At 43.9% G+C, this 13,047-nt stretch overlaps 1 protein-coding gene across 1 annotated transcript in view; it reads right to left on the bottom strand.

The window, feature by feature from the left end:
* Positions 1 to 1,432: 1,432 nt before the first annotated feature.
* The window catches only part of LIPC (lipase C, hepatic type), a 79,982-nt gene continuing 68,367 nt past the window's right edge, over positions 1,433 to 13,047 (bottom strand). The window contains exons 7-9 of the mRNA XM_030578241.1: positions 5,878 to 5,998; positions 4,196 to 4,414; positions 1,433 to 1,556 (exon numbers count right to left, since the gene is read on the bottom strand). Coding sequence (XP_030434101.1) covers positions 1,433 to 1,556; positions 4,196 to 4,414; positions 5,878 to 5,998 — 464 coding nt within the window. The remainder of the gene's footprint in view (positions 1,557 to 4,195; positions 4,415 to 5,877; positions 5,999 to 13,047) is intronic.

Raw genomic sequence — 13,047 nt, 5'->3', positions numbered from 1 at the left:
AAATTGTTGATTTCCCACATCTTTCAATATCCTCACTCTCATCCTGACTTGTAATTTCTGTGTATTTTTATTAACATTTCTCTGTTTTTGGTGTGACGATCTGGCTTGTTTCAGCCCTCGTGACCACCAGCAGCCAAAAACATTTTTCAATATTTGAGAATAACATTTCAGATTCCTTGAAGACTTTAATAAAATTAAACATCACAGTAGTAAAAACAAACTTGTAATGATAAATTTTGATTTCTGGCATAACCAAATGACCAATATAGTGTCAAAACACTATTTTTCTGATTACCACATGCAATCATAAACTGAAAATAACAATTATCTGAGGAAATCTTTCTTTTTTCCATATTTTCTATCACTACAGGAAATAACAAATGCATAATCTTGAATTTTCATAATTCTCTGAATGTAATGAAGACGGCTGAAGTTTTACAAATTTTCGTTTGTAAATCATGTTAGTCTACTGTGAAAATGTTAAGTCTAAAACATAACTTTAGAGTTTACACTAGCATGGTGAAAAGGATTTATGTGCAGAAGTTCACTGAACATGACTGCAAATAGGACTATCAGCTGGAATGTGCTTTAGTACAGTAAGCATTTCTTTAAAGCAAATTAGTTTAAAATATTTCTGTCACTACATTGAACAGCAAAGCATTTTCCAATAGAATAAACCTGAAGGAAACATGTTATTAAAGGTACAATTATTTGGCTCATAACGCTGTAAGTTTTTATTGGTATCAGACAAGAAGGATGAGCCTGTCACCTTCATAACTCCTTAGCTCATTAATGTTAGCAGGTTATTCATTAAAAGCTCATAAAGTTTTCTATAGGAGTGAGAATTTTCTCTCTTCAATAAGAATATTTTTGCAGTAAGTGATTAACACACCAAGTTCATTAGTAAGTAATTCAACTGTGTTATAGCTGATAGTAGTCAGGTTAGAGCCATGGAGCCTGTGAACTACTTGTTTTGTGGCTAACAAAATTGTTTTCTACCTTGCAGTATGCAAATTGTTGTTATTCCAAGTTGTCTAGTTGGAAAGCGAATTGTTTTTTAAAGAGTCAGCAACAAGAAATCTGCCCTGCGTTCAATGTCAGCTTTTAGCAAGAGTCTTTGGAAGTAATCACGTTTGCATTTCCACTGAGCAGGTTTTATCTTTCCACATTTCAAAGCAATTTAGATATAAACACATAATATCGACTAAGAAATTGCAAGCTGATCTGTTTGGGAACAGCTTTAAGGACAAACAAAATGCATATTTCAGTATACGGTTATATCCCAAAAATAAAATAAAATTTTGATTTTTGTCTTGTTCCCTCTGGAACTGTCAGTGTACATTATTTTTTTGTTAAACTTGGTATATTTAAAATGTTTGAACTATTGTCATACGTATGTGGGATTTTACTAATGCTTGATGGGCAGCTCTGTTCATGTTCTTGTTACTTTGAATTTTCTCTTTAACCTCCGAGAGCTGTTTGGACACCTCACAAAAGTTTTCTCTTGGGCTGGATGCAGGTGCACGTTGTTAACACTTTGAGAGCAAAACGTCATTCTAAATAGAAAACACAAAGTATAAGTTACCTTTTCTGGACATTTTTGTGTAAATGTTCTGTTCCCCATAGTATTCTTGGCTTCAATTCCTTTTTCTGCTTTTCTAAATAAGATCCCTAATTGTTTTCATTTGCTTTTAATTATGAATATGCATCTGGCAGCAGGGTATTTAGAGCAGGGTAAGGGGGAATAGGTGAGGCACAGGTGATTCCTATCTATTTAGTTTACTGCTTCTATATGTTCTTTCTGAACTTCCAAACTTTATGCTAGTTCTTGTGAGTCTTGTCTTCATGAGGACATTTTTGAAAGAATTCTCCACTGCCGTTACCGTCAGTTTAGCTCTCAATGCCACAATGGAGGCATGCTAGTAAGGGCAAGGTGCTGATGGCCACTAGGAGCATAAACCAGGTCATGGTAGATCTGTTCTGATAGTTAGATAATATGGTGCTTAAAACAGCAGCAGCTGCCTGTACCTTACACTAGTGTTCTCCCACTCTTGCTACCATATGTGATGCTGAAACATTAATAGCAATAGATGGACATTTTAGTGAAAATATCTTGGTATAAATGCAGCCATAATAACATTTTGAGGCTGTGAAGATGAGGTCTCAAAGGCAGATAAAAGCTTAGCCCATCCTTGAACATCCTTCCTCCGCTCTTTAATAAGCACTGTTGAAAAAGCATTCATTGACACATGTCCCGCTCTTCCACACGAAGGGAAAATCTAGCACATGAAACCATTCCAAACAGATGTTTTAAACGATTAAAATGGGAAAAATGTGGATATGAAAATATAGTCAACAGTTTGTTCAAGTGCCTGGGAAAGTGGAAGACTTATCAAAACATATGGTTTGTTTTTTCTAGTATTTTAAAATCTAAAATTCCCAATATGCTAATGATTAAATTCATGCAGTTTGGTCTCTCCAAGGGAGTTTTAGTAAATTATTTAAATACACCCCCCACATTTTTTTCAAAGAGATTTCCCCTTAAGTGTTCTTTGTGCTTCCTTTTAGAAATACCTAGTTAGCTTTCACTCACCCCAAGGCACTATTTCAGTTCCTATGAAGTTCTAGATTTCATAGACAAAGAATAGCACCTCATCAGCACCTATTACAACATCCTCAACACCAAAATCCAATTCCACTTACAGAAAATAATGCCAAGGTCATTGGGTAGCTAAACCACCTACAAAGTTTTGTGGTGCCAAATCTCTCCCCCTCCCCCCGCCTTACCTACAGCAGTGGGAATCCCTAGACAGCATACCAGTAGTGTAATTCTTTTGAGCTATTTTGAGAGTCCTCTTGCAGCACATTATTGGCACACACAACAGTATCGGGGGGAACCTTCCTCTTTAGGAAAGAATTTCAAGTGGGGCAGACACGTGTTCTGTTCACATTGTGTATACATTTTCTTAAACCATCAAATCTCCGGTTGAACCATGTCTCTGTCACACCCAGTGCATCTTACTCTCCAATTGATCCTGCAGCTAACTTGGCTAAGTCAATACTGAATTAGGTCCATTATCATACTCATACCAACATGAGATGTCAAACTCAGGATTAATACTCTATGGCAGAGATGCTGTTCTGTGAGGAGGAAAATATTTATAAAACAAATGCTTTGAGTAAGAGCAAAAGGAGCACAAAGATCTTGGTCAAGTAAATGTATAATTTTTTTTCTTCAAGTTTGAAGCACTTTGTAAATTTCTCTAAATCACTCATCTAATCCCTCTTTCAAATCAGCACCAGGAAACTATGGCTCTGCAGATAGTAGGGGTACCCTCAATAATCTGCAACAGATACCATTGGTGGCGGTGAGGTCTTTCGTGACCTCTATGGAGCAAAACCAAGATAATTGTCTCTTCAGGGTTGAAGCCTTCTGCAAAGTAGGACAATTTGTTCCCATTTAACCTTAATTAAAATGGCTAGTTCTCAAGGGGTTAAAGCAGTGGTAGTCATTAAAAACATTACTATGCAGTCTTCTGGCTGAAATTTTCCTTTGTTTTAAAGACAAACAAACTCACAAATATAAGCAGTGATGTTACCAGTACTGTAATGGTTTGTCTATGGGGGATGATGTAATAGCTCTTGAAAACCATGAAACCTCGCCTTGCATTTGGAAGTTTTTACTCAAGAAAATCTAGCTCCTAGCAAACAAAGTGCAATGATTTTACAGTTTGCCTGACAATTAATCACATCATCTACAACACCAGAAAAATGACAGCATAGAGTGCAGGAGTGACTGTGAAACACTGGAATTGATCAATGTTGTGATGTGTGGTGCTTTTCCTCACCAGTATCTCTGTACGTGTATGCTTAACCCACCATGGAAATTCCACTATTCACTAACACACTATCCAACCGGGCGGGGGCCTCCACACAAGTTTTGAAACTACACACATAGTAGTAGTAGCTCATCTGTCCAAGATTAAACCAGGGCAAAAGAAACTAATGTGAGAAAAATCTACCAAGTCTATCAGAAAACAGACTTCTTGCGTTAAATTAATGTAATGAATAATCAGCCAGGAGACTGCATAGTTCTGAAATCTGCTTCCTCCTCTCTTGCACTTCTGAGCATGATATAAAGCACCCTGCCCACACTGCTCCTTAATTATTCCAAATAAGTTTCTATAACACCTACTTTTGCTGTGTTTCTCCTGCTTTGACTCTTATTGTCTTTACAATAAGTCCTGGTCGACGGTTGCCCTTTGTCCAGGGGATGATAGTTTGAACTGTGTCCCAGATATTTTCCCAAACTGCCGTTCCTTCCCATTTGAATTTGATCATCATTAGCTCACCAATGTCGATGTCCAGAGTGATGAGAAAGGAATAGGTTTTATTTCCTGTAATGCCTTCAACGCTGTAAAAGCAAAATCATCAAAAGTGATCTGGACACTGAAATGTGTTTGTGTGAATGACAGTTTCTGGATTATAGGTCTATCTATGGTTTACACATGAAGAGATAGAGCAGATGACACTAATATCTAAACCACACTTGAAGAAAATGTATTTTTCTTCCTGCATGTTTTCACTGTAAACAATCTTGCAAGATTCTACAGCAGTGGTGCATTTACTATTAAAATAAAGTTGTACTCTTCCCACTTACAGACTGGTCAGTACATTAGCCACTAAGATACTGATGACATTATTTGTTCTTTGTATTGCAGTAGTTCCTAGGAGTCCCAGTCACGGACCAGGACCCCAGTGTGCTAAGCACTATACAAGCACAGAACAAAGAGAGTCCCTGCCTCAAAGACCTTACTTGATGGACTCAGTTTTTGTTATTGTAGGTAGGGATCAAAGTGGGTGGGGGCAGTTCCCCTCCATTGCTAAAATCAGAAGGAGTTTCCCTTCTTCTTGGTCTGGGGGAATCACAGTTCCTCCAGGGATGGTGAAGTGTGAGAATTTGTCAAACATGGCAGATTGCAATGGGAGGAGCCTGGACTATTTGTGGAGCAGCAGCAACTCCTGACAGGAGGAGAAAAGATTTCCCTCTGTGCCTCTTCTTCACTACAAGAAGGTCTGTCCTACCAGCAGCACTCAACTCCCTCTCCCTCTGGGTGGAAAAACAAAGCACCCAGATTTTGCGGAAAATCCCTCTAGAAATGTCCCTAAACTTCTCTAAATGGCGGGGAACTACACCAGATGTTTCAGTATTTCTCCAGGAAGGCCTTCCCAAGTTCCCATTTGCTTTTACATCAATTCAGATTCTCTGTAATGGTCAGGTCTACATGACATATAGCAATAGAAGTGGGGTGTGCTAGCGGTGTGTCTTTCACTTCACTCCATGCACAAACACTCTATCTTTGTGGTTAGCTGGCTAAGGGCCTAGTGGGAGAGGAACGTTTTGGGATATCTTCTTCTCTTATCTCTACTCTCTTCTCCTCCTGCATGCATAAGAAGATACTGCACAGTATCTTTGTATGTTGTCTAGACTCATGACAACAGCCACCCATACTGGTGAACCTCCCAATTCAAGTTAGATCACTTTTTAACTGCACAAAATCGACCCAGCATTCTACAACTGGTCACACTGGGATGGACTGAACTTCACTGTACAGGATGCTGTACTCAATGTTCAAGAAAACTTCTAAGATTGACTAGTTCATTTTATAGTGACTTTTTTCATATCAAGACTTGCATGAACATTGTAAAAGTTTTTTTTTTTTGGCATGATTTCCAGTTTATCTCTATTGAAGACTGTACTAAACCAGGCAATTCAGAACAAATGATGCATATTTATTATACAAGTGAGCCTGTATTTAGAAAATGTGGCATCATTTTTCACCACCATAAAATAGGGACTTTGGGTCTAGTACTCACAGTGTGATGGGGAGATTTTCAGCATCTTCTTTAGTGCCTGTCAGAGAGACAGTAAAAGTTGGTTCTACCTGCTTCTCTTGTATTTCATTGATGAAGTGTATCTTGAATTGATAATGGTAAACTGCACAGAAGAAGAAATTGCAAGGTGAGTCATGGTCATACAGGCAGCATACTCCTGTGATAGCAGAAGTTTGCAGTTCAGAGCAGACACTTGAAAATCATTTCACTTTTATTTTATTAAATGCGTTGGTCACTATTAAAAAGTTAGTAGTTGTCAATCATTGCCAAACAGCATTAACCCACAGGTTTGGGTCCCCGCGACTCTCTTTATGGGGAGTGGCATAGGGGAAATGGGTGGGGGCATGGGAAGCAACTTTGTAGAAATTTTGGTGGTGCCCAGAACCCGCCCCCCCTCAACTCTGCCCCCCCCAACTCTGCCTCCACCTGCCAAAGGCTCTGGGTGGGGTTTCAGGGGGGAGTTCTGGGGTACAGGTCCTGGGCTGGGGATTAGAGTGGAGGAGAGGTGCAGGCTTTGGGAAGGAGTTTGGGTGCTGGGTGCAGGCTCTGGGCTGGGGCACGGGGTGGGTGTGCAGGAGGGGGTGAGGGCTGCAGGCTTTGGGATGGAGTTTGGGTGCAGGCTCTGGGCTGGTGGTGGGGGTGTAGGAAGGGGTGAGGGGTGCAGGCTCTGGGAGGGAGTTTGGGTGCTGGGTGCAGGCTCTGGGCTAGGGCAGGGGGTGGGTGTGCAGGAGGGGGTGAGGGGTGCAGGCTTTGGGATGGAGTTTGGGTGCAGGCTCGGCTGGGGGTGGGGGTGTAAGAAGGGGGAGGTGGTGCATGTTGGGGCAGAGGATCAGGCTGCAGGGGAATGAGGGTTGGGGCAGAGGATGAGGGGTTCATGATGCAGGGGGGCTCAGAGTTGGGACAGAGGCTCAGGGTGAGGGGGGATGAGGGCTCTGGCTGGGGCCAGAGGCTCAGGGTGTGGGGGGATGAGGATTCTGGCTGGGGCTGAGGATTAGGGTGCAGGGGGATGAGGGCTCTGGCTGGGGCAGAGGATCAGGGTGCAGGGGGATGAGGGCTGAGGCTGAGGATGAGGGTTTGGGGTGTTGGAGAAGCTCAGGGCTAGGGCAGAAGAGCAGGGTAAGGGCAGCCTGCCTTGCCATTAGCGGATGGCAGGCGCTAGGATCCTGGGGCAGCAGACAGCAGTTCTGCCGGGAGCCGATCTGCGAGCAGGCAAGAACGTGGCGGAAGGGGGATGCAGGGGGAGGGGTGGAAGGGGGAGGCCAGGACCTGCTCCAGGCAGGGATGCGGCGGGGCGGGGCGGTGGGGGGAGACCCGCGGGGTCCGGGGCCGGGACCCGATCCAGGCAGGGCCGGAGGAGAGACCCAGCTCCAAATATTGCTGGAGCAGGGCACTCGGCCCTGAATATTCCTGGAGCCCGGGCACCTCGAGCCCATATAACTTGCCGCCTATGGGTGGGGGGGGAGTTTTCTGTGGGAAACCTTTCAGATTTCATAAGATTTAATTCTGAGAATTTCTGATGTGCGTCACACAGAATAAGCAGGCAGTTCCTGGTCTGACTTCCCTGGATTCTGTACAGCTGTATAGATAGAAATCCTTTTGTGGACTGGGAAGGGCAGTGGAGTAGTCATGTGGATTGAGAACTCTCTTCTGGATGTCAGCCTTGCTCACTGGGATCTGCTAGAATATCTCCCAGCAAAACAGATGACTATTCTTGATAGCGTAATGATACGTTGTGCTTAACATGCATCTGTTCACCATATGACTTTGTTCAACACATTACAATAAGGAATATGTCATTACTTCTTTGAGGTTTGATGGGTTCTAGAAGAGGGTTTGGGAAAGTCTTTGAACTGAAAAAGTGACGCATTTGTGGAGAAGAGTGGCTGAGAGAGCAGCAGCATATGTGTCATATGCAGTTTTCACATGTAGCAAATTGCAGAAAATCATTCTGACTGTGTGCGCAAATTGTGCCATACAGCTTTGAATGCCCAACTTTGTCTATCCTCTGCCCGGTCAGCCTGTCAGAAGTAATGGTAACAGAAGTAGTTTCATTTACTGTGGAAAAGCCATTATCAGCTGCTGAAAGCATTCATATAGTACCGTCTATCAGAGGATTTCTGAGCAAGATGACTCTCTGTCTGCCCCCAATACATTAACTGGCTTTAAATTAAGAACCATTACACTCATGAGTTGTTGGTATCCGCCATAACACTGAGCCCTATGGGCAAACACTGCTTCCTTCACTAGGCCGGTCCCTCCAGGCTGGGGCTTGAAAGGGGACAGCATAGGTCTGCTTATGTCAGTCTTATCTGATCCTGTGCGCCTGAGGGAATTTTCCTCGGCACTTTACCCTTTCTATGTGGCCCCTATATGGTGCTTGGAGCAGCACCTAGAGGCCGGAGAGGTGGATAGAATGGGTCCCTTGGTTGGTTTGGCTAAGTATCCAAACCTATCCATTCCTAAACACCAAATCTATCATTTTAACCCATTGACACTGTATATCAGACACACTGATCAGACTGCACCTCTTACAAATGCTATGCTCATAACCATGTAAAATTAAAGCTGGACCTGCACTGAACTTGGAGACTTGGGAAGGAAGTTCATGTTATTAAATACTAACATATTTCTGCAGAAGCTAAAGGCAAAAACCCTTTCACTGTCCCCACTGGATGAAGGTTGTTTTTTTCCTAGCCATCTGCTGGATAAGACCTGTAACACATGTCCTGACTAATTTTGGGCATTCACGCCTCCAGGACACATTTATCAAGAGTTACAGGTGTTTATCCTGCTCTCCTGGTCAAATTACAGATCAGGTAATTACATACTATTACCAAATATTGCATGATAGTGTGGAAAGGTATTCACTCCCCCTCCTTAAAACGGATGTGTAGCATCACTCTCACAGAATGGCTGCAGTTCAGTGGTAGGTGAGTGACCCCCTCTACATACATACATGCAGTCTGTATAACACGTTGATCTTTCAGGATGAAAGGTGCTATTATAAATGTATTATCTTCTTACAACTGCTATCTTTTTAATGAAACCAGGTCAGCTTTTACTCCAGGACATACTGTCATTAACTTGAAGAACAGAATGTCCAGTTTCATAAAGAAACTAAGATGATGAGGAAGTATAACACTGAGCTTCTTAATTATTTTCTGTCTGAATTTTTCACATGATCTTTACAGCATTCTTGGGAAAGTGTTTCAAGATCACTTGATACAGATTCTTACACAGTTGTTAGACTGTTTTGCAGTCTACTATGAAAGAAAACTCTTGTTAAGACATTGACCTTTTGATATCCCAAAGGTCTGTGAGAATGGCTTTTTCTTTTTACATCAGGAATAGTTCCAGGAACTGAAATGTCTTTAAAAGTGAAATTCAAGTCAATGGGAACAACAGAGTTAAGGCTCATGGTAAGAAAAGAGTTCCAGATGCCAGTAAGAAAACAATACCATGGATCTTTTCTTTTGCCAAGGCACATTTGTCAGTAGATTCCTTACTATAAAAGCAGTGTTTAATCATGGATCCTGAAGGTGATCTTACCATGCTGACCCAAAATAAAATTTTGCTTTGAAGAACAAGTGAAGAGTGACTGCTTAGGGGCTCCTAAAATGTCAAAATATATTTTGAGCAGTGTGATGGGGCATCCACCAGTAAGGGGTTAATAGAGCCCTAGAGAGGCTGTGGCAAAAAGCAGACAATAAGAGAAGGGCTGGGCATTGAAGGCCCAGCAGGCCTATATAAAAAGAGCCTCAGTGCAGAGCAGGGCCATAGCTGCCTGGTGCTTGAAGAGGGAGCACTGTGTCTGGAGTAAGCTGTAATCCTTTAGCATGTTGGACAAAGTAATGCAGGCAGGAACCTGGGGAGAAGAGAAGGAGCTCCAGATGGGCTGCTGAGACTGAGAAGGGTGCTGTGGCCACAAGGAAGTGGCCTAGGGAAATGTAGCAATAGTAGAGGGAAAGGACTGCAGTAAGTGACTGCAATTTGGAGGGTCCCTAGGCTGAGACCCATAGTCATGAGCAGGCCTGGGTCCTTCCTACTCATCACTGAAGGAAGTAGCAGGACAACTGACTGCAGTCACCATTGGGGAAGTGGCTGGACTAGGAACTAAACTCCCCTGGAAGGGGGGAACACGGATAGTCACATGGTTAGAGAACTGAGCCATGAAGAGGATGCAGTGGCTCCTGACACTGTGAAAGGGGTTCCAGGTGGACTGCGGAGAAAGGGTGATGGGGTGCAGACCACGGATGGGGTATTGGCCTCGAGCTAATGGCCAGGAGGAGGCATCTGTCCAGAGGTAAGTGATGTGCTCCATGACAACTAGCTTTCCACATAATTAAAAATAAAATAGGAAATTCAGAAAATGTCAACTTTTTTCTGTTTTCATACAGATTAAATCCAGTCCAATCTGAGTTGCTGAGACAGAGCTGTGCATGTAGCCTCCCTATTTGGAGTAAATGCCATGCATTTTAAACTAGGATTAGAGGAAGTGTTTCCAAAAATCTTTCAGAAGAACCCAAAAAATGTGTGAAAGGATTACATTGAATTACATGTTGAGCACTTGGGACATCAGACTGCAAAGTATAAGCAGCAAAATTAAGAGTTCTGTACATAAGCAGAGCTTGTTCTAGGGATGTGCAAACCATGTGGGTGTCTCCTTTCTCTGTGGTAACCTCTTAGCATCCAAAGTGGTAATAAACAGCTTATTTCTGAAAGGAGGGAGAAGGACTGAACACATTATCTCCTTCAGACAATTCTCATGCTCTCTTTAACAATATGTGAGACAGTATGGGCTAGACTGACGCTGGCTTACATTGCATCTGTGGAGTCAGAGCAGAATCTCCTGAAGTACAGACTTTTCCTTGCAATTCCCACGCTGCTGGATGCTCTGTGATGCAGGCAACAGCCTGAGGAGACTCAGTGGCATGGTGCCTCCTGCTGGTTGCCTTGGGAATTAGCTCTCCAGCACTTGGAGTGCCTCCTGGTGGCTGGTGTCTCATCTGTCGCTGGCCCCCATGTCCCTCCCGGACCCCAGTGCCCTTTACCTCAGGGTTCTGCCCCAGCAGTACCCAACCAAGCTCTTGGTCTCCCCTCCCAGAGGAACCCCCAACCCTCTCACCCACCTGGCCTCAGTGGCTACTGACAGTCATCATCTAACCCCTACTCACTGGGGCAAACTGCAGCCTCTCAGTCCCACTCATCATTGGCAAGGGGGTCAGATCAGCTGCCTCTGCCTATCCCTGGGCTGCACCTGCCAGTACCTGCATAGGGCCTTTACCAAGGCCTCAGCCTGAGGAGTTGCCAGGCTGGAGCTCTCCAGCTCCTCCAGCCTTTCCGCAGCACTGCTCCACTCCAGGTATCCTTTTCTCCCCAGTATCTAGGTCCATCTCTCTCCACAGCTAGAGAGAGACTGACCCAGGTATGGCCCGACTGGGGCATGGCCCCACTGTGTCTGTTTCCCCAATCAGCCTAGCCTTTTTTCTAGGAGTGGGGTAACTGCCCCGCTACAGGGAGGAGCTGTCAAATGGGGGGGAAAGGGGAGGAGCCTCTATGTGTTTTGCTGCCCCAAGCACGGCATTCAGGTAGCCTTTGGCGGCTTGCCTGTGGGAGGTCTGCTGGAAATGTGGATTTGGTGGCATGCCTGCGGGAGGTCTGCTGGTCCTGTGCCTTCGGCGTACCCGCTGCCGAATGGCCACCGAAGCCATGGGACAGGCAGACCTCTCGCAGGCATGCCGCCAAAGGCAGCCAGACTGCCACCCTCACGGCAACTGGCAGGCCGCCCCCTGCAGTTTTCCACCCCAGGCACACGCTTGGTGTGCTGGTGCCTGGAGCCGCCCCCGTCCTGGTGCTTCCTCCTACATCCTCCCCAAGCTGCCAGCCTCTGCCTTTCCTTCCCTTCTCTTACTCTGGCTGCCCCTGACTATCTAATGCTCTGTCACCCCCACACAGCTGTGGGGTCAGGAATGGGATGGTGTGTGCCTGCCACCTGCAGTTAAGTCATCTTAACTATTGTAAGAACTATTTGTAAGAAATGACCTGGGCTGGAGGACTCAGTCCTGATTTCCAGAGGTAATCGGATGCCACCAAAGACCTTGGGAGTGATGAAAAGGGCTGTGTTGTTTACTTTACTGTTTCAAACTCCCACCCAATGCCCATCTACACTACAAAAGCAATTGTGTCAGTGGACACGGTTACAGCACAATAGCCCTGAGACATGATTAAACCCGATTCTGTCTTGCAGTGTAGACGGGATCTTACTGTGTTTCCAGATCATGCTAATGTCTTGGCCTACCCAACTTTTAGCATTGTTTGGGAACATGGGGCTCAGCTACACTACAAGATGGGGTTGTGTGTTCACTGTGTTGTAACTCAGTGGGTCTTAACCTCTTCCATTCCAGGACTTCCTTTATTGATAGCAATACGGAAAGGTTATGGTGGCTTTGAAACCTTGACACCTGTTCCCATCCCCTTTGGAGGTCTCAATCCCAAAGTTGAGAACCCATGTTGTAGTTAGTATGTAACCAGGTCCCTTGACCATTTTTATAGTGCAGACAGGCCTCTATTCCACAATTCTCTATCAGACCCATTTCCACACCCCCCAATAGTAATTGGTGTAATTCTGTATGTGTTTTCTCTCCAAATTCAAATAGTGAGCTGTTATACTGTGCTCCTGACAAAATGATTTAATGACGATAACACTAGAATTCCAGTAGCTTAATTTTAGTTCTACAATTCTACCCTATAAAAACCCATACTATTCTGTTCTGCCTTTTGCTTGAAAAGTAATCATTTGTGTGTCTGATATAGACTAATTACAGATAAAATTTGTACCACAGTCAGAATGGGAGGTCTTACAGTCTCCTTGAGCAATTATGGCTTTTTTTTTTTTTGGCTTGGCTGGCAGCCTGCATATGTTATACCAATTGTTTGGTTTGAATTAGCTATAAGAAAATTCTGCAGCTCAGGACCCAAGCAGCTTAGAATCCACGAATCCACAGTTACTGTATGATAAGCATGCAACTTGCTTCTCTCATTAAAATATTAAGCGAGCTCTTGATGGAATGGCTGGGGGAAAAGCCCACTGGCATTCACAACTATCTGGACAAACTGATTTTTACCTATTGATTTTATTACTTAGGCAAATAA

This window comes from Gopherus evgoodei, chromosome 10 (assembly GCF_007399415.2).
Source record: "Gopherus evgoodei ecotype Sinaloan lineage chromosome 10, rGopEvg1_v1.p, whole genome shotgun sequence".
NCBI classification, from domain to species: domain Eukaryota; kingdom Metazoa; phylum Chordata; order Testudines; family Testudinidae; genus Gopherus; species Gopherus evgoodei.
The sequence above is the reverse complement of the archived record's forward strand: the minus strand, read 5'-3'. Positions and strand labels throughout refer to the sequence as shown.